We start from the raw sequence: 20,667 nt of genomic DNA, 5'->3' as shown, positions 1-20,667 counted from the left end.
GTACTCACAAATGCAGTGGTCTCTGCATTAAGGAGAAGCTACAAGTATCTACTGTGTAGGATATTTTGGATAAGTTACTACCAATGGGTTATAGGAACTACACTTCCTTCTCAGTCTCTGCTGAGTGCCAGGTACTATGCAAAGCTCTGAAGCCAGAGGCCAAGGCAAGAATGCAGACAGAGTATCTTTTGGCTCCAGCATTTCTTTTCTGTCTTTCTTTTCAAAACTCTTCTTCTTTTCCCCCCTGTGATCTCTAGCTCATAATGCCAGCCCGTTTGCCCTTCTGGAGATACACACTATTACCACTGTTGTCTATGTGAAAACATTTTGTCTGCGTAGATCAGTGGAGCCCATGGACTAAACCCATGAAATAACAGTTCCTCTCCCCAAGTGCCCAGGACCCTTCCGAGGGAGACTGGCAAGGAGGCAGCACAGGGTGGACGGGCGGGTACGCAGGAGCAGAGCCACTTCCCTGCAGGCATTGGAGGGAGGAAGACTTCCCTTCTGCTACCCTGCTGTTGTCTACGGCTGCCGCACAATCTACACCCCCCCTCCCCTGCAGCTTAGCGCCTTCCAACAACTTATTTTTTATGATATTGTGGGTCATTCTGGCTTGTTCTTCTCTGGTTGCTCCTGGTCACTCCCACAGCAAGTCACTTGACAGCGTGATTAGGTTGGGTGATGGCCAGTGCCATGTCTGGTCACTGTGTTGCCTGCCCACCAGCGGCCCTTGGTTCTTCTCTGTGTGGCCTCTCATCCTCTGGCCTGTGGGCTAGACTGGGCTTCCCCCTCCATGGGAACTTGGAGTTCCAGCAGAGGACAGGCTGGCAGGCTGCAAGACTCTTTAGACCCAGGCTCTGAACTTGCATGGCATGGCTTCCGTCACATTTTATTGGCTGGAACAAATCATAAAGCCAGCCCAGATTCAAGTTATGGAGAAGTAGATTCTACCTCTTGGTGTCAAGGGTGGCAACTTCACATGGCAAAGGGATGTGGATATGAGGAGGTGTGATTCGTTATTTTAACAATCTTCCATGACTACCTGCTCTACCTCAGCCCCAGAGTTCAGGATGGTTTTGGCAAATCCGTTTCATAGCGAGTAGCTACCCACCTTGTCCCATCTGTAACTGTCTTGCATGGATTTTCAGAAAACTACTCTGTTCAGTGGGATGTTTTTCAATGGCCTCCTGACTGGTAGGCTTTCCTGGCCCACTTTTTATGAAAAGTTTCCCACTCCTTAACTCTGTGTCATTACGTCTGCTCCCACGTCCCCTGCAGCTGGCCTGCACATGGTCTTTGATTCTGTGGAAGAGCAGAAAATGGCCCATCGGACATTTACTCATCTGGAGGCAAATGCTATTCCCGCTGATGGGAAACCCAATCTTCGTGTGTCTTTACGGCTGAGCTGTCTCTTTCCAACTTTATTCCCTCGAGTTTATTGCAGCTCCTCCCCCGCCCCTTGGTTGGACCGGGGCTGAGGGCAGTGGTGTCTTTGAAGGATTCACTGGGCAAGGGTCCAGGGGATGAGGAGACGGTTCTCTGGTACAGTGTCGTCTTTGTTTGGAGAACTCGGAGCTGACAGTTTTATTCCCTAAGGCATCTGCCAAACCCTTTCTTGGTTTAGCAGAATGTCAATTCCAAGCTGTCCCACATAAAAACAGGGACATGACTAGAGTGGTTTACACAGGGGACATCCCTGGTAGTAAACATCGTCCAGAGCCCTCAGCCTCGCTGGCGGCTCAGGCTGTGCTGGGCTGCGGGGGCGGGGAGCCCAGCCCCAGAGAGCTGTGGAGTGTGATCCCATGCTGTTCCTGCTGCTTTGAAGTCACCAGTGTTCCTAACTCTCTCATCTCTCTAATCCGCGTTCGGGCCTGCGCTTTCTTGGGCAGTGGGAAACACTGGTTGGAAGGTGCCAGAAGGCAGGCCCCAGGCTGGCCTGCGGTCCAGGGCTGGCTCTCCATTACTAGTTCTGTACCCAGGGTGAGCCACGTAAGCTCCGAGGGCTTGCTTTTCTCACCTGCGGCGAGGAACCCTGCTAATAATGGCACTTGATCCCTGGAGTGTTATGAGGATGAGATGAGGTGGCGCCTGTCAGGTGTCCAGCCAGGACCTGGCACATAGGAAGGTGGCCAACATGGTGTGGTCATCGGCAGGGTCAGCTAGTCCAGACTGCTAAGAGCTTGTGGAGAGCCTTGCATTTGGTGCAGCTAAATGCCTTTCTTCAGCGGAATCAAGAAAATAAGTGCAGATGAACACATTTTCTATTAGGGCAGAAGCATCCATTTTTTGATTAGTAGGTGATTGAATTTGGAATTTTATGTGGAGTTGTCCCTTGTGATTTAAAACTTGGCGAGATCAGGAAGGGAGATCAAGGATTCCGATAAAGTTTCTCTAGAGGACTGTGGACCCAGAGGTGAGGTTGTGGGAGTTGGAGACCTCAGGACAGGTGGCTGATTAAGTGTCGGGGATAGTGGTACTTCAAAGGGTATCAGCAGATGACCTGGGCTCCTGTGTGCTGATGTTGGGAAGAAAGTGAGCCTGAAGTCTAATTTAGAAAAAATGTGCATAGAAAAACAAAAAGGAAGAAATAGGGATAATATATATTTTCCAAGGTAGTGCAGAATTTAGGGAAATGGAAATGTTTGAAAGAGAGAGGGCAGCTAATAACTAGGTAATGAGAATTTTCGCATTTCCTTTTGGGTGTAAATAGCCATTTTGTGAAATCTTTTGAAGACTGTCCTATCTTGGCTATGCAATGTAGTTCTAGAAGCTTTTCTCAAGGCCTGGTACGCTCCAGCCCATGAGGACACAGAGGTGAAGGACCCAGTCTCTCTGCTGGAGGACCTTAGTATTTAGCAGAGAAAACAGTTACTATCACCCCTCAGAGAAAGACAACACAGTATGATAAGAAGAGACTAGACAAGGAAGGCCCAGAGGAGGGCATGGTTAACTCAGGATAGAAAGGGCTCGGAAGACTTTTACGAGGGAAGGCCATCTGATAGGGTTTGGGGACAAGAAGGTGGGTGGTGGACAGCTTTAGCAGAAGACAGCGTGTGGAGGGCCACGTTGGGGGTTAGCAGGAGTTCGGTGTTGCTTAAGATCATGAGCGAGGTGGAGGTGTCGGGAGATGTGGCTGAAGAAGAAGGCGGAAGCAGTGAGCCAAGGGCCTGGAGATCCAGGTGGTGACTGGCAGTCAGTGAAGGGTTCTAAGCAGGGAGGGCACACTCCTGCCCTGGCATTTCGAGACAATCATATTGTAGCAGTGTGGAGGCTAGATTAGAGGTGGCTGAGTCTACGGGGAGGGAGGCCAGGTAAGGCCAGGGAAGCTACTGGGAAGGGTTCAGGAAAGGGGTGCTGATTGCCCGAGCTAGGGCAGTGGTCTAGAATGAGAGGGAAGGTGCGGATTCAAGGCCTGCCTAGAAGGTGCTGTGGACAGGACCTGGTTCCCAATTTTGACAAGGGAGTGTGACAGAATGGGCTTCAGCCTCAGGAGACAAGGCTCATGGAAGAATGGGATCCATTTGGTTTTGAATGCGTTGGATGTAACAGGCCCATAGGACAGCCCAGCAGAAGGGTCACTAGGCCCTTGCAGGTGGCTGTTGGGCTGTGAGCCTGTGGGTGGTGGTTAAAGCCCAGAGGAGCAGCTGGGGCAAGAGCAAGGAGAGAAAAGAGCGAGGGCAGAAACCTGAGATACAGAACCCCCGGGGGAAGCAGAAGAAGAGGATCCTAACTTTCTGCTCAGAGAGGGCAGTGCCCTGGGAACCAGCAAGGAGAGAGTCCGAGGAGGGAGGGGACGGCAGGGGTGTCAGTGCCACAGTGAGGGCGGGCGAGGATTGACAAGTGTCCGTCCGAGGAGCTGCCAGTTGGTCAGTGACTGAGGACTATTGCTGTGTGGCCAGATCAAAATCAGGTTAAGGTGAGCAGGCAGACAGAAAATGGAGACAATTCTTTCCGGAAACTTGGTTAGGAAGGGAAGGAAAGACACAGGGTGGTAAGTGGAGAAGGAGCCTGTGGAAGGGAAGGCTCTCCCTCCAGGAGAAGCCCCAGGTCAGGGGTCCGGAAGCAGAGGGGCAGGCTCGGGCAGAGGGCGCACCATGCCCACAACGCAGAGCTGTGCTTAGGGGCGTCCTCAGCTGGGCATCCTGGTAGCCACTTGTCTGTTATGGTCATTTGAGACTTTATTTGTACTGGAGTAGAAGAAGACATTAACATTAAAAGGGACTGAATGTCACGACCATTAGGCTAATCTCTTATTGTTCAGAGGAGCAAACTGAGGCTCAGAGAGCGGAAAGGACTTGTCCCAGCTCACGCAGGTGGCAGAGCCAGGCCTTTCATAGAAATCTCCAGGTCAGGGCTCTCTCAACTACCCCTAGTTCTCTGCATCCATCTCATTTTCCATCTGAGTGTTCCTCTGGCCAGCAAGGCCCCCAGCTCCCATCCCCATTACTCACTGACTCACCTAGCGCTTCCCGACCAGCCTCTGACGGACAGCCTCACACTGTGCTGGTGTTCCCATGTTCTCTCTGGAGCTTCTCCAAGACTGCCTGCTGCACAACTCCAGGGGGCGCCACTCACATCGTAGCCTCTCTGAATGGTGCTCCCTGCAGTTTTTCAGCATGGTGGCCCTGGGGCCTGGGCCTGTCAAGGGCTGCTTTGTGGAAAGGCTCAATAGACATTAGTAAGGAAGCCCTTAGGCCACTGGGCTAGGGCATATTTTTAAACCTGACAGAATCATTTTCCTATTGGAAAGTGAGCAGGCAGCTGAGGAAATGGAATGCTCAAGTGCCAGCGTGAGAGCAGGCCAGCGGGTAGGAACGTTGACGGGGTTATGGGGAAGGAAATGAAGACTGTAAATCCCAGCGTGGACGAGCTGACAGCCTTGACTTTTCTTTCTCCTTTCTCTCGCTGTCTTTTCTTCCCATAGAGGAGTTTTCTTAGACACCATCCTCCCCCGTCGAGATGACAATGGCGTCAGGCCGACCATCGGCCAGCGTGTGCGGCTCAGTCAGGGAGACATAGCCCAAGCCAGGAAGCTGTACAAGTGCCCAGGTAACTGACCCCTGGCCAGTCCCAGGGCCCCCAGCGCGCCCCTGGAGCACAGCTCACCTGCCCTTCGCAGACGTTCCTCTTGGCTGGAAAAACAACTGGGGGAACCTGAAGAGACTACTCCCTGGCAGCTATGATTTCTGATGTGCTGCTGTTAGGAGGTGTTAGATGGCATAGGAGGCCCAAATGGTGAAGTGACTGCTGCAGGGAAGTGAATGGTAGGCCTTGGAGTCCACAGCGTAACTTGTGGGAAGCTGCAGAACTCTCTGTCAAAGCCCTGAGGTTCAAAAGGGGAAGAATGCACAGTAGAACAACAGTGTGCCCCAAATGGCAAAAGCACCTCTCCCTTCTATGGGAGTAAGGGATGTGTTTTGGCAAAACAAGAGACAAGGCATTTGCAGGAAGACAAAGAATGAAGGTGAATGCTTTTGCAGGGGTGGGAGCCAGCCTCCCAAACAGTGGAAGGTGGAAGGAGTCTCAGAACTGTAAGTGAGGTCCCTTCTGTGGTCTTGGGGCTCTTCCACTCGCCCAAGGTGCCGATGGTCAGTGGCCACCAGCCTGCCATTGAGGCCTGGACGGTGCCCTGGGGTCCAAGCAGATGCCCACTTTTCCGTCAGTTCAGAGAACTGCTCCCCCTGTACTGGCCCTTTCTTTTTGCCTTTTGTTCCCTTGACTTCAGCATCATCACACCCCCTACTGCCCTGGGGGTGAGCTCACATCCACCCCTTTAAGCTGCTGAACTTTAATGCAAAGCATTGAGTACAGCAGCCGGTTTTTACTACCAATGGGACAGAATGCATTTCAGCATTTGGGGCAGAAAAAGGAAACTCCATTACCAACAGGTCCAGTAACCTTTTTTTTTTTTTAAAGATTTTATTTATTTATTTTTAGAAAGAGGGAAAGGAAGGGAGAAAGAGAAGGAGAGAAACATCAATCAGTTGCTTCTTACACACCCTCAACTGGACCCACAACCCAGGCATGTGCTCTGACCAGGAATTGAACCTGCGACCTTCCAGTTCACAGGCCAGTGCTCAATCCACTGAGCCACACCAGCCAGGGATCCAGTAACCTTTTTAGACCCCTAGACCAGGCACACGGTTTGATCATAGGACGGAATATTTGAAGTAGGAGCCACCTTAGAATATCTGGGCTATCACATCGCCCTGCTCAGCGGGCTCCCGGGGCCTGCGAAGGGCCGTGCAAGGCTCCCCTCCATCATGAACCTCTAGGAAATACGTTCATCCAGCTATTCGTCATCTGGGGGCACATTAGGGCTGCAATACAGGACACACATATCATATAACCTTGCTGAATTGAAAGAGAAACCTTATAGCATTCCCTGGGAAATGCCATAGTATTTATTTAGTTATAATGTATATGCCTCTTACTTCCCAAAAGGATTCAAGGCAGCTGGTAAATACCACAGAGCCATACACTAACGTATCTGTTCCTGCAGAATGTTGATGATTACTCTGAAATAATTTCCATGGAACCCTCGGGGGTGTTGACTGCCAGGCATAATCCTCATGATGCCTGGCAGTTGTTCGGTAACATGATATTGAAGCCCTGATATCCAGGATTTCCTGAGGCCAAGGATGGGCCACTCTCCAGCTATCCCTTCCTGCATCTCCAAAGGCTGCAGCTCCCAGGGGTTTGCAGTAGTAGCTGAAAGCGAGGGTACTTGCTGTGAAGAGCTGGAATTGCACTCAGGAAAATACACATAAGGATGCTTCTTTCCCACATTTTGGGGGTGGCCCTGTAAGAGGAGGGGCCCCCAGCAACCTTGTGTCTTTGTCTTTGGGGCTCAAGTCCCTGGGAGTCAGGGACGTATGAAACCTGCAGCTTCCAAGCTTCTTCATACAGGTGTGAGGATAAATTAGGGAAATATTTTTCATAGACGTAATACTAGGTTTTAGACTCATGGCTCAGCAACCCTCGGACATTTGTGGCCGGGATAGCTTCTTGTAGAGTATTCCAGCTTCCCGTGCCTCTGGTCATTTTTCTCTGTTTTCTTGGCTATTTGGTAGCTCATTCAGAGGTAGGCAGCAGAAAAAGAAGAGGCGAGATTCAAAATAACAGCCAATAATGAGTTTCAAAGCCTTTTTCCTCTTTGCGTTACGGACTTGGGCTTTCATGTTCTCTGTGCCACAGACACTGCTGTTGGTGATTGTGGGGCTGCTGCATGTGGAGCACTTGCCATGGGCCGAGCACTGAGCTGATCCATTTCATTTAGCACAAATGATTTCATTAACCTTCTGGGCGGGTCCTACCCATTTCACAGATAAGAAAACTAAGGCCACCACCACACAGGGGGCTGGAGAGCTTAGATTCAAACCTGGCTCTAGGCCCTGCTCAATCCTGAGAGCCTCAGAAGGACCCCTGGGGTGTTTCTTTTTTATGCCCAGACCCTATTTTCACTTTTATAAGCCAGGAAAATATCAGCCAGCCTGGCACACTTCTCACCATTTGTTCTAAATGCTGAGGCTAGTTCAGGGGAGTGTTTGCTCAGCAGCCCTGTAGAGGGCGCTCTCAGGCGGGGAGTATGTGCATGTGCCTGAATCATGATTGTTGTTTTGCTCATGCAGCTTGTGGGGAGACTCTGCAGGACACAACGGGAAACTTCTCTGCACCTGGTTTTCCAAACGGCTACCCTTCCTATTCCCATTGTGTCTGGAGGATATCGGTCACTCCAGGGGAAAAGGTAGGTGTGAGACCACCTCTGGAAATAACGTAACATTCTTTGAGTGAGGTGACTGACGTGTGAGGAGTTATCATTAATAGGAGTAATAACAGCTATTATGTTGCAGGCACCTACCCTGCGCCAGGCATAGACTACTCGCTTGCTTAATGTTACTTCCTCCTGGATTTTTCAGCCAGCCTCCCTCATGCAAAGGGAAGCCTGTGTACTAAATGTCCACATGAATTATACATCAGGCTCACCGTTTGTAAATAAAGTAGGTGTTATCCTCCTTCCTCGATGAACTCACTGTCAGAATGCCCTGGAAAGCGAGGATCCAATTTAGAATTTCTGGGCACCTTGAAGTGTTGCTCTGGCAGGTGGCAATATGGGTGGAGCTAGCTAACAGCCCACAGCTGGCCTCTCCTCCTCCTCCCAGCCCCAGTGCCGTCTCAGAGCACCCATGGTGACGCCTCGGCCCGCACTCCCGAACATCCTCTCCTCCTGCCTCACAAACAGCCATTGCTTGGCTGACCCTCCAGGGGAAGTGGACTGCCTAGGTGTGCCGTGTACCCTCAGGAGGATGGATTCAGGACAGAGGTCCTTGCATGTCCTGAAAATGGGCTGTTTTGGCAGGGAGTTCCGGGGTTCTGGGCTCCTAGTGGGAAGTCTAGAAGCTGGGCAAGCTCTGCGTAGGCTTGTTCCTTTGGCCCTGAAGATTCCACGACTCCTGAGAGCCAAGCCCAGGGCAGGAGCCTCTTTTGTTCTGGTCCAGGGGGAGTATGTTCTCGCCACTGCTGGAACATGGTGCACTTCCTTAGATCCATCATGTGAACAAGGAATCTGAGGCTTGGGCATTTTGTGAATTGTCTAAATTCACAGTTAGATACAGAACAGAACTGGGGCTTCTGCAGTTCAAGACCCGTGTTTTCTTCACCACACCTCTCAACAGAGCCAACGGATCATCAAGTTGTCTTAAAACAGATGCAGCTATTTTTGAAATGTTTGCTCTTTCCCCTGGTTCTAGCTCCCTGCAGCCGCACTGGTTGTGGCTCATCCCACAAATCATGACGCTGGTTTGTTTGGCTGTTCCTCTTCTGGACTCACTGAGGACACAGCCTATGGCACAGAGCCACACAACAAGTATTTGTTGAATGAACATGTGGACGGAGGAGGGTGGAGTGAAAAACCAGCAGCGGGCGTGCAGTGAGAGGTGCCGGAATTTTTCAGGTGCCTATAGCTAACTTCCAGGTTTCCGTTTCAATGTCAATCTAAACGTAGTGTGATAGCTAGGAAAAAATAATGGCTAGGAACCAGTGGGAGTTTTTTCCATGGGCTGGGTACTATTTTTAGCATATGTGGTGGATTCTCTCATTTAATCCTCACAATGACTTCGTGTAGTAAGTGCTATTACCACACTCATTTTGCAGGTAAGGAAATGGACTTGTCCAAGGCTACTCAGCTCGTTGCAGAGTTGGGATTTGAGCCCAGGCAGTTGGACTCTGCCAGCCTCGATGCTTGACCATCATCCTATGTTATTCCACAAAAGGGACAGGCTACTCGACATTTGAACATGCATTCACACCCACACATGTGCTCACACATGCACACGTGAACAATACCCATATGCACACACCCTTCTCTGGCTGTAAGCATTTATGACAGGGTGGTTGTCATCTTGAGCCTGAGAGACGCTAGACTTGTCCATCTTGGGTGGATGTCCTATCCCTGTGCCTGCAGGAGGTGGCATGGCAGGGAGGCAGGAAGGTGGCGGAGGAAGAAGCAGGGGTTCGCTAGTCCCCAGATTATTGAATTGCCCTGCATAGCAGAGGCTCTGTGATATATTTGAGCTGTGTAAGATTTCACCCAGCCTTAATTATTATTGCCAACTGGGGGCAGGGAGAATACATATCATTGAAATTCCTGCACCAATTATTTCCACTTCTGCTTCACCCAGCCTTCCCCAGAGCTGCTAGTAATTAGCAAACTTGATTGATTTGCATTATCACCTCCTGTTCATCACCTCTTCCCCTATGATCTTTGTGGCTCACTAACATACTTAAAATAATTAGCCTGAATAATTATTCCATTCATTCAGATCATGAATGTGTTACCAAGGAATTTGTAATAATATTGCCTTTCTGAAATTTTAAAAAGCAAAGGCTAAAGAACCATATTGCAACCAGCTAGCCCGCGTTCCTGAACCAGTCCACGTGAGTGTGAGCACCGAGGGGGATGCAAGGGTTGGAAGGCACAGTTTCTGTGCTTAGGAGACCTAGAGTTTAGTCAGAGTCCCTCCCCCCAACCTCCTTATCCCTGGGGAGTCTGATTTAACTGAAGGAGGAGCATTATTTGGAACCAATATATTTTTTAAGTTTCCGAAGTGGTTTAATGTGCAAGTTGAAAACAACTGGTCTAGTTTGAAAGAAGAGCGACATCTCTCTCTCTCTCTCTCTCTCTTTCTCTCTCTCTCTCTCTCTCACACACACACACACACACACACACACTCCACAACACGGGAGGTGAGCTGGCCTATTATTTTCTAGTACTGACTCTTCATTTCCTACGAGACCTTAGGGCTTTGTGGAAGAAGGTGCTCCTTGTCTTGAAACCTGAACATTGGGTGGGATTGTCCCATGGGAAGGGGTGGGGACTCTTAAGAAAGGCAGCCTGCGAAGAGCACTTAGTGTGTCTGGTTTGTGGTACACTAAGTGTGCACTCAGTGTGGCTTGATTTTTAAAATTGCCATTTATTGAGTGGCTATTGTGTCCCAGGCCTAGCAATGTACATTCTCTGCAGTTTCTCGTGCAGTCCCCTCCCAGTCCAGTGGTGTGCACATTGTTTTATAGATGAGGAAACTAATGGTCCAGGAGGACAGCAGTATTTTCCCAAGATCCCACAGCTAGGGAGTGGTGGACCTAGGAAGAAATCCAGATCTGCTGGACTCTAGAAACACCTGCTCTCGAATCATGACGAGGAGAGGGGAGAGTTCCAAAGAGGGAAGGATCGTGTGCAACTGGGCAGTCAGAGAAGGACTCGGGGAGGCGGGAAGGGCCCCTTGATCTGGGCCTGGGGAGGGTTCCATTTGCGTGAATATTTTAGGGCACACTGGGAGATAAGGCCATGTATTAGGATGGGCGCCGAAGGCTCTGCAAGGTAGGCAGTGAGTTTAATTTACGAGATTGGGGCAAAGGGAGCCATTGAAGTTTTCTGAACAGAGGAGGGCTCTAGCAAACATGAGATAAAAGTGCAAGATTGATCTAGAAGCCCTAGTGTGCAGCGTGGACGTGGACACAGCAGGGAGGAGTTCAGGAGTCGTCTCAGCAGGAGCAGTGCAGGAGGGGTTGTTGGAGGGGCAGCAAGAGTGGCAGGGAGCAAGGGGCACAGATCTTAAAGGAAAAGAACCTGTCAGCATTGAGGTAAACAGTAGGTGCAAAGGCGTTGCACCTGAGTGATGGGTACGATGGTGTCACCTCCAGACAGGGAAGCTGGAAGGGAAGTGCTTTGTTTGAGGTGGCCTCACAGTTCCTGGGGAGTGGAGAGGACAAGAGCCAGCAGAGAAGAGAGACAGTAGAGAGAGGACAGGCTAGTGTGGCAGAACCAGAGGGGAGAGGTTCAGAGTAGAGGGGCCACAGAGAACAAGGACAAATATGTAACAGTCTTCTCTGCTTGGCCAACAGGGCACCAGAACCCTTGACCTGCAGCCCTCCTGCCCACGGGTTTAGTTGGAGACCAGGGACCAGGCAGGGACTGTGAGCATGTAAATGAAAGTGGGAGAGTGCAGGTGCTAGAGAGAGTTGAACCAACTGACAGAAAGGTCCCACAAGTGGGAAGGGGAAAAGGATTGGGGTGCAGGGGCTGGCGCAGGGCTGCCCTCGGCGGGACCCCGCAGAGCAAGAAGACCTGAGAAATGGTGGAGCAGGGATATGTGAGCACAGGCAGAGAGACACCCCGAGAGCTGGGCCTGATGAGCCACTGCGGCTCAGTGCAGGAGACGGCATGGACACCGTGCACGGCGGGAATGGAAGCGGGGTGCAGGGAGAGGGGAAATCCTGAACTCTCTCTCGGTTGTCTGCCGGGGATCCCCGAGCTGGAAGAGTTGCCGTGGGGGCCAGGGCCAGCTCATGGGCGCAGGCCTGCACGCTGACTCTGCAGGGCCACCCAGCCCGCTCCACTGGTGGGGCAGGCGCATCCCCTGAATGGCCTCGGGGTGTCCAGAGAGCTGAAACCTTCCTTTACGGTCCAGCTGAGCCCCCACCTCTCCAGCCCTCACTCCTTCTCCTCTCTCCTGGCTCCTCGTTCCAGACACACCACAGTGAACCAGGCTGGGTGCAGTACAGTCTCCCAAACACGTCCTTGCCTTTGCTCACGTCAGTCCCTCTCACCAAAATGCTTTCACCCTACTTCTCTGCCCCCTGGACCCTGGTTCCCCTTGGGTTAAATGCCACCTCGCCTGAGAAGCCTCCTCCAGTGTCACCGGGCAGAATTCAGGTCTCTCTCCTTGTGGCTCCTTAACCCCCTCTCTGTCTGTTCCTCCCTTTTCAGCGTCGATACTGTGCTGCTGTAATCCGCTCGACACTTCCGCCCTTCCCTCTTTGTCTGAGCTCCCTCAGGGCCAGAACCCTGTCCTTCTGAACTCTCTGTCTTGATAGGCCAGCACAGACGGGCACACAGTAGGTGGCCAGCACACAATGGTAGAACGGACGAATGAATGAATGTGTGCACGCACGAACTGTAGGAAGGCTCTGAGACACACCACACCTCAGAAGAGTGAGGTCATGGCCGAGGGAACATTGATCACGGAGGTGCTCAGATGCACTCAGGCTAACCCCAGACCCTTTAGAATGATTGATGATGTTATAAGATCTTTTCGTATCTCTGAACTTCACTGACCCCTTACCTCCTTCCAAATCCCCAGACTCAATGCATCCTGGCTCGCCTTTAATGCATCTTGCTTTCTGTAAACCACCTAGTGACTTCAAAAGCTCAAGTTATTCCCCAGGCAGAACCGAAGGACCCATCTCCTTTGTTTACCCCCCATCCTGCTCAAGGTTTATTATTTAATGTCATGAGGTTTCCTGTGAGTGTGTTTTTGGGAGGACACTCCTACTGTGGTCTGAGAGCTCTGCATGCTAAAGGGTAACGTGAGAACACCGGTATGCGAGATGTATCTCTCAAAACTCCTCAGGCTTTGTTGCCAAAACTGACTTTATGGTAACTCTTTACAGATCATCTTAAACTTCACGTCCATGGATTTGTTTAAAAGCCGCCTGTGCTGGTACGACTACGTGGAGGTCCGGGATGGGTATTGGAGAAAAGCACCCCTGTTGGGTGAGTTGACTCAAGAAAGCCTTGGGAGGGGAGTGATTGGCTGCCCTGCGTGATGCGGTTCACGTTTGGGAGGGTCCACCCAGGCGGCAGTCACAGGAAGCTCTCAAGGGTCGGTGTCATTGTAAAACTCAGGACATTCCATTTGGCCACACATGTTAGAAGCTTTTAAAGCTGCGAATACCCTTTGACCCAGCAATTCCACTTCGTGGAGTTTATCCTGGAGAACCAATTAAGGAAGTGTGCGAAGCTCTAGCCACAGGGCTGTTCACTGAAGCAGGGAGAATTGAAAACAATTTAAATGTTCAACAGTAGGGGTTAGCTGAATAAATTATGATACGTCTTTTCAATGGAAAACTGTCCAGCCATTAACAGTGAAGTTGGAGGTGACTCTTTGTTGATACAGAAAGGTGTTCATTGTGCATTGTTACACAAAAAAAGGTGTGACAAAATAGAATACGCAGTAGGGCTCCATTCTAACAGAAATACACATCTATGTCTGTTATGCAGGCTCTACAAATGCAGACGCATTCGGAGATAAGGTGTAAATGAACATGATTGGGTTGGTATGGCAAAATAAGGAGTTCGGGGGGAGTGTGGGAAACCGAACAGTGAGTGTCCTCACTGAGATTACTGAAATCATTGTGTGGGCCGAACTCAACTGGAAGAGACTGTTCTGGAATCTACAATATGAATATCAAGAAGAATTATAGATTGTCCACAGTGGTTATTTCGAGACAATGGAGTATTTTTAAAAACTGGATTCTGTTGTTGTTCTGGTTTAGCTCTGTTTTCTCGTTTTCCTTTGAGGAGCATGTACTATCTGCGGAGGTGAACAGTGCATGAACTCCCACATGGAAAGGCAGCCGGGACCTTTGCGTGAGAGGCCGTGGGCAGGGGGCATAAAGAGAAAGGTCAGCTCACTCAGAATTGGTGACCAGAAGAGAGCTCTCTCACGGGTGACCAGGGAAAGTTAGTGTCATAAGGAAGACCAGTGGCTTTGGTGCCCAGGGAGTGGACGGAGGACTCTCTGGGAAGCCGGCCGTGGTGGAGACAGAGAAGGCGGTTCCCAGGGAGCCCAGTGGAGGGGTCTCAGCTGAGAGCGTCTGTCCTTATTGTTAGAGTGGCCTGCAGAGTGGGCTGCCAGTCTAAGCTCCCAGTAAGAATGTGGTCCTTGGCATATGTTCATGGGGACGGAAAGGCCACCTTGTTGTGCTGTGAATGGCCTGAGAGTGAGCTGCTGTTAGGAAGTTGCGAAGAGAACTAAGTTGAGGAGTTCCATGGCCAGGCTGACCCCGACCTCATGTCAGATTTCGGGGTAGGTCAGAAGAGACAGAGACAGAGGCTCTGGCGGGACCCAAGGGGGCCTGGCAGGCATTAGGCTTCCATATAACCAAGAGGTCTCAGCCAGGTCAGCTGCCATCTGGAATAGCGCATAAGCCCCCTCTGTCTGCCAGGGTATGAGTTTAAAGTCTCAGGGCTACACACAGGTATGAATTCATGTCGATGGGTGTGCTGGAAAGGAGCCAAGGCAGGCTCTGAGCCAGGTACCAGGTTACCAGCACAGGGAGGAATCAGGTAGTTAGCAGTCCAGGTCAGCAAACGGAGAAAGCGGCCCCCGGCCCAGCACAGACAGAGTGTCACACTGCAGGACAAGTCAGGTGTGCACCTGGTGGGGGGTTGGAGGCTGTTGCCCTGCATTTCTGCTTCCTGTCCAAGGCGAGCAGACGGATAGGTGCCAGCAGCCAGGGGCACGGACGCATGGCTTTACAGGTAGCACTGACTGGATATAGAAAAATGACTGAGGGCTGGGTTCCTGGTAGCAGAGGTTCCTAAACCACGCTGAACACAAGCATCGCCTGGGAGGATTCCTGAGTGCGGATTCCTAGGAGGCTACTGAGTCGGAATCCCTGCGAGCTGGGTCAGGGAATGGTCCCACCTACCTACAAACGTGTGAATACGTGAACTTGTGCAGTACGCAGTACACAGAAAGGAGACTGCGGGGTGCTCCTCTGCCTCCAGAAGGTGGTTACCTCTGAGGAAGGAAGCACAGAGGTGATGGGCAGCTATACAGTATTATTTTATACTTAAAATAGTAAAAGGAGGAGTTACATGAGAACATGGCATCGCAGAGCCCTCAGCCTGGCAGGGACCTTGGAGATACTGACCCTGCACCTTCATGGGAAAACCATGCTCCCCAAGTGTGGACCAACTCACTACGGCCACATGACCTGCTAGTGGCTGAGGTCAGACCAGAACTCAGAACTCCTGGTGATGGGGAGAGGCTGAATCTGAGAAGAGTCTCCCCTCGGGTTGCTAGATAAAATGCATGATTCATTGTTTATCTGGAATTCAAATTGACCTGGGCTTCCTGTAGTTTTGTTTGCTAAATCTGGCAACCCCATACTCCCCCAGGAATGTGAGAGACTTAAAGGGCTCAGGAGGAGGAAGCGCTCTGATGCTGAGGTTCCCCGGAGAGGGCCAAGGCACGCTCCCGAGGACGGGCCCAAGGCAGAGGCATTGCCAGTCACTCCCTTCCCTTGAAACAAGAACTTTCTCACTACAATCCTGGTCTCTCTGGCTGCACTTTCATAGTTTCGTTGGAGCTTTGCTGTCCGTTGTAGTTGGTGGTTTGTTTTGTTTGGGAGTTTTGTTTTTTTTTTCTGGTTTATATTTTACACGCTTTTGCAGTCTGTGTGTGTGATGTATCTTGCAGCCAAGACACGGCCCGGCCGCCTGCAACCATTCTTCATTCGCAGGAATCTCCTTTGCCAACTATTTGGCCCGCTCTGATGTTTCCAAATGCAGTTGTTAGTGAACTTTTGTGCTGGGAACAAGTGCATTGTGTGGGCCGAGCTGGTCCCTGGGAGGGGTCAGTGCCGTGAAATCTGCCGGGAGGAGGCAGGTCAATGCCCCTTTGGCAGGAGGGAGAGCGGATTAGGGCGAATTGTGAAAGTATGGCATCTTGCTCTGAAAAACTGTGCATTGCATATTTTCCCAGGGCAGTGTGTGAAAATCCAGGCATAATGGGTGCATAACTTTTTATGAATGAACCCTTTATGACTCCCCATGGAGCCTACTTGTTGTGCCCTCATCTGCATTTCCTCTCCTGATATCCTTATTAAACTCCTCCTCCAGAGCCAGGAACCAGATTTCAGTTTAGGAATTTGACACCTTTTCTCTAGTCCAGTTTCTCTCCAGCCTGTTAGGTCTCCTTGGAAGGAGGCTGTTGGGGACCTGGGTTTTCACAGCGTGATTAAAGGGAAATGTAAGTGGATTGAGAACATTTCACGGCTGGTTAAAGATATCAAATTGGTTTTTCAGTTTCAGGGGTCACTTACGAGACTGCGCCGAAAGGGGGGAGGAAGGTGGCTGCACAGAGAACTCGTCCAGTGATCTGAAATACCGGTCTGTTAATTGGATTCCCCTCCCTTATTTCTGCAGAGGAGTGACTCTGACAATGAACTCTTGTATGCAGAACTGTCCTTGGGTATTCTCTGGCACCACAATGCACACAAAAGCCCTTTCTCCCCCTTTCCCTGAAGTGGGGAGGGAAGTTCAGAGAGGCCAGGCTGGCCAATCAGTGTCGCGTGGCCCCACTGCTGGGGTGCCCCGGGCAGGGGCAGCCTCCCAAATGAGCAGAAATCAGTCACACAGCCACGCCTGGCATGGGCGCGGGCTTGCTTTATGGTGGAGGCTTTGATCTTCATTCCTATGTGTTTCCAAACTGGGAAGTGGGAATGATGTCTACATTCTCAGAGCAGATTTGATGTCTGTTGGTCCAAAAGCATCCAGTGTTCAGAATTGCACCTTAAACCAAGAAGTCCCTTTTGATGGTGGTGGTGGTGATGGTGGTGATGGTGGTGATGGTGCGGAAGGTGAGACTGATGATGAAGGTCAAGATCTCAGACTGCCAAGGTTCAAATCCTGCTTTCACTCAAACAACTTTGAGTGTAACTCAACTCAGACTCTCCGATCCTCAGGTTTATCATAAACGAGGTTAATGGTAGTACCTAAATCAGGGGTCATGGGGGTACAATTAGGTAATCCACACGAAGTGCTGAGGACCATGTCTGGTATAAACATCCCAATAAAAAAGGAGATTTTATTACTGCTATTATGGTGAAGATCAGAATGTTGAGACAGCTGCCCAGGGACAATGGAGAGGATTCTAGTTGAGAATTACAAAGTGGTTTGGGGAGAGGTGTTACTTAGAGATGATTTGTAATTTGTTCTACCGAGTCTGGCTCTGCCGAGGCACGAAATACACCTTGGTCTGTAACTCCTACGTCCTCCGAGTACTGAGCAAACATGGCTCATCCTGGGGCCCTGGAGTGGACAGTGTATCACTTCCAGTTGGGTTCTTAGGCAGCAAGGCAGTGGCAGTCCCTCTCCCTTTTGGTAACCATCCCCAGTGGTTGTGACATCTGGGGTTTTAAATAAGAATTTGGACTTGACGCTTGGGCGAGGCTAAGAAGGGATTTCTTGTGAATCAGCTCTGCCCCAAGGTTCAGCAGCTTCCTCTCCTCACTGGTAAGCTATGCTTCCCCATGCTTACTGTTGTTTTCCAAGAACTAATTGACACTAATTGGCCATGCCAGAGGAACCATTATTGAAAATTTATAGGCTTCTCATGGATTTTTCCTTACTGAATTCTTGGCAGCAGTTTCAGCGCATTTCATTTAATATTAAGCTCACCAAATCCAAAAGGCTGCAGGTGGCCAGAGTCGGAAGGAAGCAGCAGGGGGATTAGCAGACTCTACCCACCGCGTTTCCCCAAGGAATGTACGCTGCAGTTGGCCGTGAGGAAATGGTTCCTCCCCCTCCCACACTCCCCCATATCTCGGAAAGGCAGAGTACAGTCGCAGCTTCGAAGGGTTGATTCAGCACTTAGCATGGTGCTGGCAATAAGAGAGTGCTCACTAAATGTGGGCTTTAAAATATGTTTATTGAGATGGAATCCACATGCCATATATTTGGCCATTTAAAGTGTGCACATCAGTGGTTTTTAGAGTGTCCACAGAGCCGTACAACCATTACCACCTTCCATTTGAGGACATCTTTATCACCTCCAAAATAAAGCCACACCCATTAACGGTCACTCCCCATGACCCCCCTAGTTCATTGGATTTTCTGGGTGACTCACACAGTGGGTGCTTGTCAGAACCATGGCTTCCACTCCAAACAGGCCTTGACTGGTCTGTATTGAGAAGTGGTCAGTACAGCTCAGCTGTCTCCACCCGCTGCACTGCTGTCCTTGCCCAGCTTCCGTCTTCGTGGCATTAGAGATCATATGGACAAGGATGACCGTATACCGGGTAGGCATGGTCTTTCCCCTTTGCCTCTGTAGAGGATCCAAATTTTAGACTCACACCCAAGTGTTCAAGAAGTACATATTCATTTAAAATTCTCAGTACCAAAAGTTCAACAGCAATTACGAGCCCCCTTTCCATCAGGCAGTGGGCACGTGATTGCGGTCCCTTTGTGTTTTCTTCCCCGGGGTGCGGGTGCTGGGGGGCAGGCTTTGTGTCAGGGCGTGGGGGCTGGGAGGCCTCCCTAGCACCATGCCATGCCATTGATGGGATGTCCTCCTCCCTCTCTGGTCTGCAGCCCTCCGTCCATCCAAGTGGCTGCTGTGTCTCCTCCTTGTCTCAGCTCAAGGCCAGTTCAGATTGGTGTCAAGTCGATGTCTCCCTAGAAGACACCCTGTGGCTCCTCAGTTCCTCAGGACTATGGGAAAGTCCCTCCCCTGTCCCTCCCAGGAGCCTGGGATGTGACCGCTCCCATCCCACCATGCTTTGCCTGAAGAACCCCGTGTGCCTGTGTCCTGCCTCGTGTCCTAGCAAACCACGCAGCCACTGCTGCTCTGACCCCTCCCTGGTGGGCCATGGGGATCGAGGGTTTCGTTGTCTGTCCGGGCTCTGCTCGGGCTCTGCCTGGGGACTGGGGGAACTGTTCTCTGCTTCTTGAAGATCCTTAAACCTACTTAGGGTCTCTGTCGTCTTTCCACACAGCGTCTCAGCTTGGGGTGGGCAGGGCACAGGGTCCTTTTAGGGGCCTCGTTGTGGTGCCCTCTCCGACCCCCTCCCTCGTCCCCTCACTCCTCCGTCCTGGGAACCTTTCTAAGATGACAAGGGTGGGGAAATGGGCTCTTACTCACTGTGTATTCATCTAAATCTTTGGTATTGTGACTAGGCTTATGATAATCAAAAGCCAAGAAGGTTTGATTTCTTTATCACGTGATCTCTGGCGTCCCTTCTCTGGGGCAAGGGAGGCAGGTTGTCTTCCCCCCAGGCAGGCCCCCAAAGAGAAGGGTGTATATGCAATGGGAACACCGGGGCACAGGGCACAGTCAGCACTGTCTCAGACCAACACCCACCCCACCTTCAGCACCTCAGCAACACCTGTTTGGCAGGAGAGGCGGTGCTTGGGCTGCACTCTGGCGCTTCCATTGACTGGAGTCTGAAGTTCTCCTGAAGACATTGAGTCTGGAGAAGGCACGCAGGCCGGGTCACTGTTTCCGTCCCATCTGCTAATCCTGTGCGCGCCACAGGTGGACTTGCCCTTGGCCGGGGTTACAGGTCGCCTGGAACCGCATTTGGAACACTGCTTTCTCTGTCTGCCGCGAGCCCCCGCTTGCTGTCCAGCGGCGGCCTCACCATTCTTTTCTACTTCCCAGGTAGGTTTTGTGGTGATAAAGCCCCGGAGCCCCTTGTCTCCACCGACAGCCGACTCTGGGTGGAGTTCCGGAGCAGCAGCAACATCCTGGGCAAGGGTTTCTTCGCGGTGTATGAAGGTTTGTTCACGATGGAGCCTGGGTAGCTCCTGCTTGCAGCCCCCTGAGTCCCGGGCGTGTGTGGCAGCTGCCCGGGCCGCGAAGGTGGGGCGCAGCCACAGCCGGGGCCAGGCGGAGTGATTCACTCTCCCCTGCCTCCACGTTCCGGAAGCCAGGGGCCAGCTGTGCTCACTGCAGGACAGACGTCATCTACCTGTCAGCACCCTGCTGAACCCTCATTCCAGGCCTGGGGGCGGGGGCTGGGCGGGGCTGGGGAGGGTGGGGGCGGGGGATACAGAGCCCTGTGGGAATGAAAGCAGCCTCTGAGTAGCTGTGTGAGCCTGAGAAAAGAATCGAACCTCTCAGAGCTGCCATGGGTTTCATTTGTGAAAAGAGGACTTTGGACGATATCGGGGAATTTTCAAATAGATTTCTTGGAAAGGCCTCTGAGGCCACCACGGGGTTGGAGTTGAGGGATCCAGCAGATCGGGGCTCTCAGCAGCTGCCGCCAGGACACTTCAGCTTCTGCTGGCTCCGCGTGTTACCCCGCCCCCAACAGGAAACCGCTAGGTAGTGATTAAGGCCGCTTTTGGTCTTAAATTGTAATTTTGGAGAGGCCAGCGTCTGTGTTCATGAAAGAAAGAGCGTGCTCGCACGTGGCCCTCTACCCTGTACATTACACTCACCTGGGGACTCTAATATCAGACCGGTCTGAGCTCCCCTGCACCCATTCAGTCAGAACCTGTGGGCTGTGGCCCCAGCTTCGTAGCGTGAAAATCTCCCAGGTGATTCTGATGCACCGGGCCCTGGCTCCACGTGGTGGTTTTCTGCCTGTGTAAAA

At 51.4% G+C, this 20,667-nt stretch overlaps 1 protein-coding gene across 1 annotated transcript in view; it reads left to right on the top strand.

Annotated features, from left to right (window-relative positions):
- Nucleotides 1-20,667, top strand: part of TLL2 (tolloid like 2) — a 119,816-nt gene that overhangs the window by 78,498 nt on the left and 20,651 nt on the right. The window contains exons 8-11 of the mRNA XM_045854400.1: nt 4,925-5,049; nt 7,632-7,747; nt 12,952-13,054; nt 19,731-19,847. Coding sequence (XP_045710356.1) covers nt 4,925-5,049; nt 7,632-7,747; nt 12,952-13,054; nt 19,731-19,847 — 461 coding nt within the window. The remainder of the gene's footprint in view (nt 1-4,924; nt 5,050-7,631; nt 7,748-12,951; nt 13,055-19,730; nt 19,848-20,667) is intronic.

Source organism: Phyllostomus hastatus, unplaced genomic scaffold (assembly GCF_019186645.2).
Source record: "Phyllostomus hastatus isolate PE091 unplaced genomic scaffold, TTU_PhHast_1.1 phas_scaffold_1066, whole genome shotgun sequence".
NCBI lineage: Eukaryota > Metazoa > Chordata > Mammalia > Chiroptera > Phyllostomidae > Phyllostomus > Phyllostomus hastatus.
The sequence above is the reverse complement of the archived record's forward strand: the minus strand, read 5'-3'. Positions and strand labels throughout refer to the sequence as shown.